This window comes from Lasioglossum baleicum, chromosome 6 (genome assembly GCF_051020765.1).
Source record: "Lasioglossum baleicum chromosome 6, iyLasBale1, whole genome shotgun sequence".
NCBI lineage: Eukaryota > Metazoa > Arthropoda > Insecta > Hymenoptera > Halictidae > Lasioglossum > Lasioglossum baleicum.
Genome location: NC_134934.1, coordinates 14,548,114 through 14,561,759, shown reverse-complemented (window position 1 = coordinate 14,561,759; position 13,646 = coordinate 14,548,114). Strand labels below are relative to the sequence as shown.

General features: G+C 40.8%; 2 protein-coding genes across 5 annotated transcripts in view; both read right to left on the bottom strand.

Moving 5' to 3' along the window:
* The window catches only part of Lilli (AF4/FMR2 family member lilliputian), a 292,861-nt gene extending 286,159 nt beyond the window's left edge, over positions 1-6,702 (bottom strand). For all 3 annotated transcript variants that reach the window (XM_076426703.1, XM_076426705.1, XM_076426706.1), the window contains exon 1: positions 6,278-6,702. The gene's annotated coding sequence lies outside the window, so the exon portion shown is untranslated. The remainder of the gene's footprint in view (positions 1-6,277) is intronic.
* Positions 6,703-7,447: 745 nt separating this feature from the next.
* Ndf (Nucleosome-destabilizing factor) overlaps positions 7,448-13,646 on the bottom strand; it is a 51,935-nt gene continuing 45,736 nt past the window's right edge. For both annotated transcript variants that reach the window (XM_076426722.1, XM_076426723.1), the window contains 3 exons: positions 12,999-13,109; positions 12,468-12,912; positions 7,448-11,888 (listed from right to left, as the gene is read on the bottom strand). In XM_076426722.1, coding sequence (XP_076282837.1) covers positions 11,689-11,888; positions 12,468-12,912; positions 12,999-13,109 — 756 coding nt within the window. In that variant the 3' untranslated portion in view covers positions 7,448-11,688. The remainder of the gene's footprint in view (positions 11,889-12,467; positions 12,913-12,998; positions 13,110-13,646) is intronic.

Here is a 13,646-nt window from a genome sequence, read left to right as displayed (position 1 = left end):
TTACTACAAGAATTGTAGGAACTAATGCCGTGTTTAGTCTGACACAACAAAATGTCAAGTATCTCGCGAAGTATTGACGTTTACATGACCTTGGGTTAGTACTTTTATACATACATAGGACAATATAAGGGATCGATTGGTTTAACAACAAGAAGTTGCATTAAAGAATACAGTACAATTGCATCTGGCGGTTGCATCGGTGCATCCGCATAAAAAATAAGGTTGTAGGAAGTTAGAACGTACGATGACATATGATTTTTTCCTCTATAATTTTTCTCTATCTTTACTTCCAAAAGAGTAGTAACTTGTCCCAGTTCCCAGCCTAAGTCTATTTTCTATGAAAATTGGGTTTTCAGCTTCGCCTTCTTAGGTATTTCAATTTCTAACGTTTGAGGGTAACTTTTTTCATTAACTGTTTTAATTAGGGTCTAAATATTAGGTCGGAAAGAAAGTTCTTACGATTTTTGTTATTTTGATTTTATAATAAAAACCGCAAGAACTTTCTTTCCGATCTATGTAAACATAGTTAGAAAACATCTCCGTGTAAAATAGTTTTTCTTTTCGCCTCCTGTAAAATTTACTTTTTAGGACATAGGCAAATTTTCATACGAGACCGACGATACGACTTATGTTAGAGCACTTTCATAATTATGGGCACATATTACAATAGAGATAAAAATAAAACAATTTGGCAATTTCTCATGTTCGATACTCGGTAATTCTAGTGTAATAAAAACAAAAAAATGACAGAAATTTCTTCGACCGTTTATTTTACGACTGTTTCGTTACTGTTATTTTCTATCGGAAAATCAATGTCAGCGTCCCAGTTAGCGTACGTGAGGTTCTGCCGTCTATCAATCGAATAACGCTCATGACCCCTGTCTTTTCACGAAAATCTCCAGTACCGTGTGGAACTAGTGTTGCCACACGTCGAACGTTAAATCGTAATAATAGCGTACTCAGCCCGGTAGGAACACGCAAACAGGCAACGATCCTTTTACGAACCGATGTACCGTTCTCGCCGGCAGCCCAAGTCGAAAGTATCCGGCATAACAAGGGCAAATGACCTACTCGCCGAGTCGCTAACATTTTTCAGCGGTCCGTCGACGAACAAATCGACCTCGCTACTCCTCCGACATCCCATAACCGCCAAAATATTCCAGTTGACCATTGCACATACAGCGGACCACGAAAGTATTTGAACGCACTTTAAAACAATATAACTTTTTTATAATTATACCAACAGACCTGATGTTTTGTAAGCAATTAGAAGCATTGGTTTACTAAATGTTCCGCAAAAAATGATTTTCCAAAAATTACAATTTACAAGGTTGTATGCAAAAATAAAAAAAGCATTTTTTAAAACTGTTTTATTTGGACCCTTAATGAAAATTTAAGATATACGTTTTGTAGATCTATGTTAGTTATACACATCTTGAAAATTTCATCAATATCGATTAACATACCCAAGAGCTGCAAGCGGTTAAATATGGTGAAAATCATAGTTTTTCGCGACTTTTGGTCAGTTTCTGTTTTTTCGGTGTCAACCGATTTCGATGAAATTTTCAGCATGTGTATAACGAACATACATCTACAAAACGCATATTTTAAATTTTCATTACGGGCTCCAATAAAAAAGTTATAAATGGTGCCTCTTATACTTTTTCATGTAATTCTTAGCAGTTGCAATTTTTCCAAAATCTTCTTGTCATGTCATTCGGTAAATCAATTCTTCTAATTGCTCGAAAAAAGGCAGGTGATTTAGTCTGATCATGAAAAAGTTATACTGTTTTAAAGTGCGCTCAAATACGTTTTCGTGGTTCGCTGTATGTAACTAACTTTGTACGATCATGAATTTTCGTAAAGATCGACTGATCGGAAGGGGAAAATGATCGTGGACCGGTATCATCGAACGAAGACGCTTTCGAGGGATGGGTAACGAGGCGAAAAGTCGAGGAGTAAAAGCGTTACGTGATTCAAGGACGTACGCTAAGTGGGATCGTGACGCAGTCGATAAGCAGCTGTAGGTGCAACGATCGTTCTACCCTTATGGCTTGTGTATTTGTTCACGGCGCTGTTCGAAGAGGAAAAAGGCGGCCTGGTCGACCAGACTATCCGGTCTGCAACGAAACAAGGAAAGAAGAAGAACAAGAAGACGAAGGAAGCGGGGGGACAGAGAGAAAGAGAGAGAGAGAGAGAAAAAAAAGAAGAGGAACGCGTAGACTCGAATGCTCGCTGGAAAATCGGTACCGTAAGCGTTCCACTTCTCTTTCGTTCTCTTTCTCCGTCTCGCTCTAGCACACGATCCCTCCTCCAACAGCCTCTGTCTTCCTTAAAAGAAAACCGCTCCGGAATCCGCGTCTCGGAATGCGAGAGGCGACGAGACTCGGCTTAGCACGAACGCAACCTGTCCACACTGTTTCCCCCACCAAGGTCTGATCCTCCTAACTCTACTTATCCATCCCTACCAGCCGGCGAACGATGCAAACACGATTGCACCGACACAAACGCAACACCCACCGACACAGCCGACGAATATGCCATCATTTGCTTCATCGTGTAACCGTATACATGACGCGTCGTCCGCCAGCGTCTCGACTCCTTATTATTCATTCGGCTGCACACACAGCGCGGCCGAATCGGCGACAATGAAAAACCAGTGTTTCCATTTTGTTTACGGCGAGATAATACGATTTCCCATGCAAGCGAGTGGGAGACCGATCTGCTAACGAAACCCCTGACCTATAATACGTACCGAGCCACGCTTATAACGAATAGTCTAAATTGAGATGTAACACCTATTACTGCAGGTGTGAAAACAAATATTTTATCCTGAATAAATGTATACGATTCAACGAGGTTGTAGTCTCGTTGGTGAGGCAAACAAAATTGCCAATCACTCTCATATTTTTATAATCTCAGGATTTGAGAAAACATTCTTCGTAAAAGATAAAAATAAGACCAGTTTTCTTCTATCTCCATCACCAAAGGACTGTTGTTTACGTGATTCTACATTCTTTATATTGCTCCAAAAATTGCAAAGTTTTATTATTATTTAGATACTTCGATATAATAAAGATATATATAAAAAGAAACTAGCCTTTTTAACGCTCGTTTATTTCGAATTCTAAACCGCAGCAATGGGTACGCAGTAATTGGTACAGGCTCTTTTTCGTCCGCAGTAATACGTACAAAATGTTATCGATTTTATTTTTTTGACGGTGAAAAGTCGAAGCAGAATTCACCATAAACGTCTACATCCCTTACCAGATTAAAAAACGAGTGAGAAATTAGACAAGACAGTTCGTAATTGGTTGCGTCTAAATACACATTTTTCCGTAAGATGTCGAAGTCGATCCGAGCTCAATACCGAGTCTGAAAAATAGCTTGTGTCGTTCACGGCGCTATCTCTTGATTCCTCTTTCTGTTTTGGCCTCTCCGTCTCTCTTGGTCTCTTTCTTTGGTCGCTCGGTAAATAAGACGCGTGCTGTATCTGCGCGTATCAAGTGCACATGTGTAGGATAAATAAGCGAAATCGTGATGCACGTACTACGACAATGGCCGAGTATTGGTGACCACACATCATAGACGGCGATCCGACAAATATAGATACTCGGGATGGCAGTGTGCGCGGGACCACTCGCACACCAGGTAGAATAGCGTAGAAAAGGAGGTGAAGGGGACAGACCGATGGTGGAGGAAATAGCGTGGACAGATTCCATTTGTGCTGAACGGAATCGCCGGATTTTAAGTAGACGCTGCGCCACCGACCGAAAATTCATCCCCGTAAGGTCAAAAATTCCATGAAAGAGAAAGTGGTGTTTGCATTGTGATTTTATCGACATCTACAAACTAGGGTAACTGTACCGATTACTGCGGTATCATGCTTCGATCGTGCTTTATACTTTAATATTATTCCGAATTCATCATGAAACAATAATACGTGTAAGCATTTTATGGAACGTTATAAATTTAAAGCAATACATATAAAGAATGTACAATCACGTGAGCAACAGTCCTTTGGCGATCGAGATAGAAGAAAAATAGTCTTAGCTTCACCTTTTATGAAGAATGTTTTTTCAAATCCTGAGCAACTTTTTCAGGAAAATTTAGAATTTATTCCGGAAAAACACCGCAGTAAAACCTACACCCGAAGTACTAGGTACATTCACCGTATGAGAATGTTTTCTCAAATGCTGAGATTATAAAAATGTGAGGATATAATTGGCAATTTTGTTTGCCTCGCCAACGAGAATACATTCTCATTGAATTGTACAAATTTATTCGGAGCAAAATAGTTAGTTTTACGTATTTGAATCTCATAGGGAGAAAAACACCGCAGTAAACCGTATAACCGCAGCAATAGGTACCTTTAACCTAGCCATTTACACTCGAATGGTGACTTTGAGGCGCCAGTAAAAATGACGATAGCATCATTCAGAACAGTTTCAATATTATCAAATTCATTTGTGTCCTATAAATTATTCGATTTTCTGTGCCCAATGTAAGAAAGATTACATAAAATGAAGATGATCTAGGTTTAAGAAATGTCTTGATTTTCCAATTAAAATTGCTTCGCAAGTTTTGCTGCAGTGCAAGTTTTTAAACTCCCTCTGACCCTTCGAATCTCCCGCCGGTTATTTAAAAATTTTGTAATGAACCAGAAATACTCGAAAATGCGTACCGGCCTTAACATTGTCGCGCGTAGTCACGCGTAGGGAGCTACATATATTTGTATTAGCCATAAGCGTGGCGGTGATCGTCGTTGCGAAAGGTCGAATAATGTCTGTTGGCGAAACCGCGACGACGTTGTTTGCATAAACAAAAGTCATCAGCGCTGGTGGTAACTTTCGATACTTACGGAGAGGCTCGCCCAATGAAAATTCCTGCTGATATTTCCGAACGCGACAGCAAGTAAAGTCTTGCATGGAAACGCTACGCGATTACGTAGTTACCGTGCACACTTCACTGTCGCGCGCACGACGGGAATACACGCGGAGAGCACCAGCACAATTTCTGGAATCTCTCGCGCTTCCGTGTGCTGCTTCAGAGAGAACAGAGAGAGAGAGAACGAGAGAGAAAGAGAGAGACTCGGTGAACACGCGCGAGACACATGCCCCTCCGCGACGGCGGCGTTCGTCTCGCATTGCCGGGCATACGGGCCACGTTCTGTTTTCTTGCGCATAGTCGCAACACCACCGATCATTCCCTAGGAATAAGGTCGTACGCAAGATCGTGCCAAGAAACACTACCCAAGAAAACCGTCCACCGTTATTTGCGAGCGTTCACTTCGATCCTATCTCTCGGGGCAGCCGAAACTCTCGCGTTATCAATGTCAATAATTACTCAGATGTCGCGGATAATGTATTCTATGGTTTCAAGGAACAACGCCGTATGTTACAATTTCAAAAAATTTCAGTCTATGCATTCAATTGAGCTTCATTGTACAGAATTTACGTCATTACCAGTGAAAAAGTCATGAAAATAAATTCGAAAGGCTGAAAAAATAATGTAATTTAAAAGCAATGTCCTATGTCAAAGAATTAGTAGTGAAAACTTTAACGGGGTAGACTTTAGAGAAGGGGATGCGCCTTCCCATTTCTCGATAATGCAGAGAAAGGGTTTTTCAGTAGTCAAAAGCGAACGAATAACTCGGGCCGGAAGAAAAATTCGGTTTTCCAATTAGAATAGCTCCGAATCCAAAGGGTTAAATTTTAAAAATTAGAAAATATGAAAATAATAATTAAAATTCAAAAAATAAACGATATTTTGGTCATATTTGTAAGTACCATTTTAATTTGCATAATATCGGTCCTTCAATAACAGAAAGTCGTTTGCGTCCAAATTTGAATAAGTGTCCGGTGACTTATGGACAGGAGTTATCTATCATAAAGCTGCGACAGCTACTTACATGCTGCCGAATAATGCAAATACGCCTCGTGAACGTAAAAACGGGACTTTCGACTACTGAAAACCCCCATCTCTGCGTTATCGAGAAATGAGAAGGAGCAGCCCGCACCCTCGCAATCCGAGAAACAAGTCTACCTCCTTCAATTTTTTGAAATTCTCACATGCGGCGTTTTTTCTTACAACAAGCTATCAACTCCGGGGAATCAAACGTAAGCGTAAAAGCTTTGGCGGAGACGGTTAGAGGGAGCTGGTGGCAGTTGTCAACGGCGTACGTGAACGGAAGGCTGGTCGATATGGGGAGAAAGAATACTCGCGAAATGTCGATCTGTCTAGTAAAGCACCGGGTTATTATGGTCGTGGTACATACTCGCGTGAACCGTCGTCTTTTCCGGCCCTCTTCCCCTCCGAGTAGTCGAACGATACACTGGAGGTACGATGACAGTTCCGCTGACAATAATGGCAGATGCGCGCACCACGGGTTGGTTCTTGTCACGCGGGTAAAGGGTAAAAATCAGCTTTATACACGTGTGCGCTGGATGACTGTGTTCTGTTCACATACACGTGAATTAAATCCGTCGACGGTACACTTTTGTCGGTGTGACTCTTGTCGCTGTATGTTTCTGTGCATGTGTAGGTGCGAGTGAGTGTTGGCTGTCGCCGAGTAGTTTGCCTGTGTGTGTAGATGTGCGTGAATGTGTACACGTATCGGTTTAGAGTGGTAGCCGTGCAAAAACGTCGTAACAAGACGGCGCGTGGACGGTCGCGGCTGAACTGATCGTGGGGGTCGAGCTACAGGTGTCATCAGACGGCGGCTGCTCCACCCCTCTGCCCCCACCCCTGGCTCCCTCACCCGCCCTCAATCCCCTCTACCGACAAACCGTACTTTCACGCACACCGCACGGAACACGAGCAACCCGAGGAGACGCGTGCGCACACGAGCCGGCTTCCTCTGTAATCATGCAATATCATTCGGTCTATTCGCGGCGCCTATGAACCGAACGAACGCGGCACGTGCTTTACGCTGTAAACGATATCGAGCATGTTCGAGCTTTTTTCTTAACGAAACCGAATGATTGATTGTGTTCTTGCATCGAAATGAATCTCTACAGTTTGTTTTACATGTAGATGTTAGAATCCCACGCGGTCATAACAGATGTCCACGTGTGGGATATGGATTACGCGATTATTGTGGACATCTGTTGTGACTGGATTGTAGACTTTGTATGTATACGGTTACTGTAGAAACGATTTGGCGTGATTTAAAGCGGGAGGGAAATTCAACTAATTTGTATTAATATTTGTAGATAAAAAGAAATTTTTACGTGCCTGGAGTTTCTTGATTTTGAGAAGCAGATATTCTTGAGAGAGATCCGATGTTTGTCGACTGTCAGAATGGATGTCCACGTGTGGGATATGGGTTACATGATTATTGTGGACATCTGTTGTGACTGGACTGCAGAGTTTGGTGCACGGTTGCTGCTGAAACGATTTGTGCGTGATTTGAAGCAAGAGGGAAATTGAACTAATTTGTATTAACATTATTGTAGATAAAAAGGAACTTTTTATGTGCCTGGAGTTTCTTATTTTGAGAAACAGATATCCTTGAGAGAAATCCGATATTTGTCGACTGTCAGAATAGATGTCCACGTGTGGGATGCAGGTTACACGATTACTGTGGACATCTTTTGTGACTGGAGTGTAGACTTTATATACATTTAATACAAAAACGATTTGGCGTGATTCGATAATACGATAATATTTCAATGCAAAATTACATGTTACTATTTGAATAATTGTTGGTAAAAAGAGATGGAGACATTGTGGGGTGATTATGGACAGCTCTAGAAGCGAAATTGGGAAACAATTACCCCGCTTAAATTTGAAAAATTAGAAAATATAAGAATTATAAGAATTATAAGAAATATAAGAATAAATATTAAAATTTAGAAAATATAGGATATTTTGGTCAGATATGATTTACATGTTCTCTACATTCGAATAAAATTAGTAAGTACCATTCTTAGTTCATCCTTTAATAACAAAAAATCGTCTTCATCCAAATTTGAAATATAATGAATTTGTATCGAATGCACGAGTTATAAATTATTGTAGGTAAAAAAAAACCTTAACATGTTTGAAGTTTCTTCTTTTGATAAAAAGCTCTTCCAGCGAGAGATCCGATGTTTGTCGGCTGTCATAATAACTGTCCACGTGTAAGATACAGGTTGCACGATTACGGTGGACATCTGTTGTGACTGGATTGCAGACTTGACGCATTTAAAACAAAAATGATTTACCTAATTGATTAAAATTGCTAAAGAAAGGAAGAAGCTTGAACATACCTAGAGTTTCTCGTTTCGGAATATAGATTGTAGTTGTAATAAAATGCAGCTTTTTCGTAATTCACCAGGGATACTAATTTGTTTCCGAGGGATATAGAACAGGTACGGCAAGTATGATAATAATCTTTATATTAATATATGCTTAATAGTATATAAAATATAGTAATTTTTATGTCTACATTGTTACGAGAGGATGTTGCGCCTCGCATTTTTATTGATATATAATCTAGCTTTTATTAAAACAAAGAATAACCCCATGCATGTTAAAAAACAATACTCCTTTTTATACAATTTTTAAGGTACAGTGGGTATCTAAAACTTAATATAATATATAATGTATATCTAGCTAAGAGTAGATTAATATGAAAGAAAAAATTGAAGATATCTACCGGGTGTTCAAAAAACATTTAGACAAAACATAGTAATAGGGCAGAAGTTCGTGTATGTGAAAGAAAAGTACATTCACAAGCCGCACACACACCATTAAGTATCGATGTTCGTAATTCAAATAGATATTTATTCAAAAACCAGTGTATTTCATGACAAAACATATAACGTCAGTTACTGACGCAATGCTCATGACGTATTTCTCACTCACGCGATCGCACTCACACGGAATTCCTCCCTCTCTGTGATTTATACACTTTATACTAGCTATATGTATATATATATATATTTATATATAATTTTTTTCTTTATGTTTTGCTGTAGAATATTTAATATTTTCTATTTTCATCATTTTTCTTGTTCATCTCGTAGATGCACAAAGTATCATTGTAACATTAAAACTATATCGATAATCTAATTACATATACAGTACGTGATATGGGCGCCTAGCCACTGTTACAGCTAAGTGTCGCGCGGCGGACCGCGCGGCCGAAAATCTGTTAAAACGAGCGAGCTTCACGAGTTTCCCCGTTTATATATAAACCAGGAAAGAGAGAGTTCGACAAGGAGAGAGATTTGATGATTGAATTGAAGGATTCTTCGTCACAGAATTCTAGAAAAATATTTACCGGTCCCCGAGGAGCGAGGAAGACCCGCAAAGCGAACATTGTTGGTGATCGAAAAGGACAGATTTCCCCGTCGATCTCTCGTCCCTAGTTAAGGGAAACTCGCCTGATCGTCTCGTGTTTCCGTGTTCGAGTCTGTGAAACAACAAACTCGTAACCTTTCGGGCTCGCTCTCGACTTCGTCGCGTATCTGTTCGTAAGAGTCTTCAGCGACTTTACGGAAACGGGATATCGCCGGTTTTCTCTCACGTACCCTCACATCAATAAAGATTTTGTTCCCCCCTGTTTTTTTTTATTCCCTGTTTACCGTGGTCGTAACATTCACACGAGAGAGAGCAGAGCAACGTTCCTATCGTCCATGTTCGTTTTCCCGAACATGCGATACCAGCAGCAGTCGTCGTTGAGAGTCGGTAGAAAAATCTGGTTTGTAAAAAAATCGGTTTTCCTGCTCGCGCCGTGTGTGTGAGTGTACTGGTCGGTTTTTCTCGTTAACTAGACAACACCCCATACCGTCGCGTTTCATTCAAACTTCTGCGAGTGGCGATTGAATCTCAATGAATCATAGCGTAATGATTGGACTGCGGATCTTTATGCATTGCTAACAAAATCGAGTAGATGAAATTCGAATACATATGTTGAAATATTTTCAAAATTGAAATTCTCCATTAAAATCATTAAGAAATAACATTCGATTCAGTTCCTGTTTCTTGCAATCGATGTAGACAATTTTTATCTTGCATAAAGATCCGCAGTCTAGTAATGATAATATAATAGAAGGGACACGCTCTGTGGGTCCGAAAGCCTCTATACATAGCAACGTACGTATATATTTATATATATTAAATAATGCTCGATATTTCTTCCGTTACTTTTTTTTCTCCACTTTCTTTGTGTTACTACCGAGACTGAACTGTGATTCGGCGATGTTCTCGGCTAATCGATTAGGAGCCACGTCGTTCATAACAAAAAGCCGAAGAGACGCCCGTAAGCACGTTTCTAATTGCTAATACGAAACGATACGGCGGCGACATTCCGTCGGAAACGTCGCTGGTCGCATAACTTGAACACAGAAATACTTTCGTACGTTTTTGAGTAAGTCTTGAGAGAACGCATTATGTTGTAACAGCTAAAATATACTTGAAAATCCTTTCAGGAACTACGTCACGGGTGACGGAAATTAAAACGACCGTATAAAACATTTTTCAACAGCTAGGCGGATAGGACAAACTCAAAAACGTTGTTCCTCTCTTCGTTACTCGATCGAGCGAACGCTTCCGAGCGCTACTGCCAGAAATGAATCTTTCCTTTTTTTACAATTTCGAAAACCATGTTTCGCTGAATTATAGAGGTGTGCGAGAACCCGAAAATATCGCGTCCAGTCGAGAGTTCTCAAAAATGTTCGAGATTCTCGAAAATTTCGGGGTTTTCAGTACTCGATTACCATTATAAAACTCGCTTTAAAATCAATCGTGGTATGATATTTCTGATATTTGAGGCGTTTCCGGAACCCCCTGCCCCCCCACATAAAATTTATTCATTGTATCTTCTTTTTCCGAATCCCGAAACTTTGGAGAACCCGACCCGACCATCTAGATCCCTACATTTCCGAGTTCTCGCATAGCCCTAACAGTTTATGATTGCACCAACGAAGAGTATAATCTACCCCCATCGTTCCCTTTTCCCCAATGATAGTTTTCCCATGCATCGTCTCATCGTGTGTATCTACAATTCATAGCATCGTATCAATCACAAGCAACGAAATCAATCAGCCCGCTCGATGAAGCGGGCAAAGAAGAACCTAGGGAAAAGGAAAGCCTTGCTTCGAACGGGTATCGTAAGGCACATTTTCGACACGTCCCAAGTCTCTCATGTTTGCTCCAGGCGAGGGGTGCGTCCTACGGGATCGAAGTCGGGATGCGATTCGAGATATCGGTTTTACCATAACCCACGCAGTTCTCGAGAAAAGTAGTCGCCAAGTGTTATCAAAGGAAAAAAGGAAAAGGAAAACACCCACAAAAAAAGAAAAGAATATCACTAAGAAATGTGAAACCTTTTGCCAAAAAGAAAACGTGTAAAAAAGACCGTACAAGTTCGTTTATACATTCATTAATCAGCCATGTGTTCGCGCGTGTGAATGTATGTGTGTGTATGTTTGTGAATGTAGTGTACAATATTTTAACGCGTTCCGGTAGCGTTGAATTCGTTTCTGGTTCCTTTCAGCGACAACCGAACGTGTTGTTCCGACAACAACCTCGTGGCGATCAACATCGAAATAGTCGCAACGGTATTGTTTGCGTACCCGACCGAAGTGACCCGCTACTTCTCGGCAAATAGCGCACTACTCTTCTCTGGTAGCGACGGGAAACAACGTTTAGATATTGCAATAAATATGGTATAGCGAAAGCTCGACGATGCATGCTCCGTTAGAACCTGGATCTGAGGTAAACGGCGGAGACATCGTGTTCGCCGTAGCCAAGGCGTTTAGCGTGTTTGTAGACCTCGTTCGCAGCGGCAGCCACCGGTAGATGCTGCTCCAGTTGGTCGCCTATACCTAAAGAGAGTCTTAAGTCTTTTTGCATATGTTGTAGCGGTAGCTGCGTTGCGAAACCGCCTTCGATGATGACTGAAAAAGACAAGAACGTTGTACAAATTGGTCCAACGACTACCTGGGCAACGCCGATCCGCGGATCAGATGTGGCTGCTTCTCCTTTTCGCCTGCTCGGCGAGTGAATCCTCACAAGGTCCTTCACTCCAACTCTTTCTTCAGCACGAGTCTCACGATGCTGCACCGACAGGTTACTCACCGTTGCTACGTATACATGTACATGTACATAACGCACCCCGGCAAGAACAGTGACATAACTAAAAAATGCAGTATTCTCACAATAACGATTTTAAGAAAATTATAAAATGTCCATCGACGTAGTACAGACATCGTTCAGAAAAATATTTTTCGAAGTAAATTCGACTAGACTCTATAAAATGATATTACGGATGCCTCCATCAACTCTAAAGTGTCAATGTTCCTGCCACTACAGATATGAACTACCTGCCAGTGCAGCATCGTGGGGCTCGTGCTGAAGAAAAGATCGGAGTGAACGTGGTGAGGGGACTAACAGCCACATCTTTTTCGCAAGCCAGCGTTTCTCAGGTCGTAATCTATCCCAACGACTAACGCGGTACAATATAAATGGCGCAGTACCTTTCCCTTTGTCAAGAATCGCAGGACAGGCCAATGATGTCAGCTCCAGAACCTCCAACACGTCTTTCTGTTGGAGTCCAGCGCGATCCGCAAGTGCCATGCTCTCAGCTAAACCGGCCAGGGTTACCCCCGCCATTAACTGAAGCACAAGGTTCATTTTGGAAGCGTTGCCCACCTTGCCAAGGTAGAAACTATTTTTGCCCATCGCCTCAAAGCAAGACTGACACTCGTCGAACAACGTTCTATTCCCGGCTGCGAGGATCACCAATGTACCCTCCTGTGCCTCTGTTTTGCTACCCTGTACTTGCGCCTCCAGATAACGACCTCCCTTCGCTGTTATCGCCTCAGCAATATCCTGCGACGTTTCCGCGTCTATCCCGGTCATCTCCACGTACCCCTTCTCGAGGGAGATTTCTGTTAGCACCCCGCAGTTACCGAACACCATCTGAAAATGTTGATTGGTTTTTAATCTCCCTGTTGTCATTTCGATTAGCTTAAACGTATTTAAAATTAAAGAAGGAGAGTACTCACGTCTTTGGCAGCTTGAGGATCAGCCACGCAAGAGAATGTAATGTCTGCAGCCAATACGACGTCCGATGGCGTTAAACCCTGTTTTGCCCCGGCTTTCACGAAATCCGCACACTGGAAATGAAAAGCGAACAATTAGTTAGTTATATATCGATGGTCAAATTCGAATGATGAAAAACATCGATATAGCATTGTCATCTCCAATTCAAATTCAAACATCATTGCAAATCTTTCAAATTCAAAACTCCAAATTGTTTTATATCGAAGAATTGAAGAAGACAATGTTAAATTTTAATTTGCTGCATTTTTATGCATTTATGAAGAAATGAATTGGATGAACTATAAAACAGCATCAGATTAGTAAAATTCAAGAATATTGTTGTTTTTAACGTAACAAAGTCATTAAGGGATGAAATGAGTTTTTATTTCATTCCTGCATTCCACAATAAATGCAGAATATTTTTATTTTGCATAAATAAATATCGATAAACATGTTTTTGTAAAATTACAAATCTATTTTATTCCTAGGAGTACCAAAATAGCAGAATATAATCGCTTGTATTATACAAAAAATATATTGCACACCATCATTATCGATAAATATCGATAACTATCGATAGTTCTCACTAATTCAAACCGTTTCGTTATCTT